General features: G+C 48.6%; 1 protein-coding gene across 1 annotated transcript in view; it reads right to left on the bottom strand.

The window, feature by feature from the left end:
• Positions 1-1,112, bottom strand: part of fkbp1ab (FKBP prolyl isomerase 1Ab) — a 7,193-nt gene extending 6,081 nt beyond the window's left edge. Inside the window, exons 1-2 of the mRNA XM_031868711.1 lie at positions 963-1,112; positions 738-785 (exon numbers count right to left, since the gene is read on the bottom strand). Coding sequence (XP_031724571.1) covers positions 738-785; positions 963-999 — 85 coding nt within the window. The 5' untranslated portion in view covers positions 1,000-1,112. The remainder of the gene's footprint in view (positions 1-737; positions 786-962) is intronic.

The raw sequence follows: 1,112 nt of genomic DNA on the forward strand, positions 1-1,112 counted from the left end.
AAAAAAAAAACTCCAACAAAGACAGAAAAGCGCTGGAAATCAGACGGGATTTAAGACCCCGCTGTCTGGTGTCTGTCTGTCTGTCTGTCTGGGCTTCTGAGTGAACCCTGCGGCGGAATCCGTCTGCATCTCTCTCTTTTATCTTTCTTTTTTTTGTTAATTCTCCAGACACACTACATTATCCGCTGATCTTGATGAGATCGTAATGGACCGGTCGGCCCAAACTAGAGCGCGCATTATTTTTACGCAGTGATGAATCCAGCGCGCTGTCCCCGGGACGTACACGGTCAGACACCGATCCCGCTGCTGTGCACACTATCACAACCGAGGAATCTTGAGCGCAGAATGTGCTTCCACGGAGTAAAAAAATGGGTGGAAGGGGTTACATTTCCATGCAGCCCGGTCGGTGACTGACAGTCGTGCCTCTTTGCCCTACTGATAAATCACTGCCTGGAAGGTTTTGGGGGTAAAAAAAAATGTCTCGCGCTCCACAGCGTTCCAATAAAGTGCACCAGCATCGCTATAATAAGGTTATTATGGGGATTTACACTGTCTGCGGTGATACTTACAGGATTACCACGCTTGTCTATCTTTCATACGGGTGTAGTGAGACAGTTGCCCACAGCCGTCACTCCACTTGTACGGCCTATGTGAGTATTAATAACCAAACAGGAGCGGAGAAATATGCAGCGTGTGTCCATGCGTGCGGGGCAATAAGTTTCTTATTTAAAACTCACCGACATAATGCACCACGCACGTCTGTCCTTTTTTGGGGAAAGTCCTTCCTGTGGAGGAAACCAAAAGAGGCGCTTAATATAACGGGCTTACTACGCAACTGAGGCGGTGTTTCTGCGATCTGCATCGGGCTGGGCATCTATGCGAAACAGATTAAAGTGCAAATAGTAATGAACACAAACGCATTTTTTTCTTCCATGCAAGTTGGCTTTTTAAATTTTTTTTACCGTCGCCCGGGGTGATAGTCTCGATTTCGACTCCCATTTCAGCGGTGTGTTCTGGAGAGCTGTCCCTGCGCCCGGCTCGCTATTCCTGCAGTCCGTCCGTCTGTCTGTCTGCTCCTCCAGCGGATGTTCTCAGCTCTCTCTCTCTCTCTC

Source organism: Anarrhichthys ocellatus, unplaced genomic scaffold (genome assembly GCF_004355925.1).
Source record: "Anarrhichthys ocellatus isolate YVR2014 unplaced genomic scaffold, GSC_Weel_1.0 scaffold44, whole genome shotgun sequence".
Classification (NCBI taxonomy): domain Eukaryota; kingdom Metazoa; phylum Chordata; class Actinopteri; order Perciformes; family Anarhichadidae; genus Anarrhichthys; species Anarrhichthys ocellatus.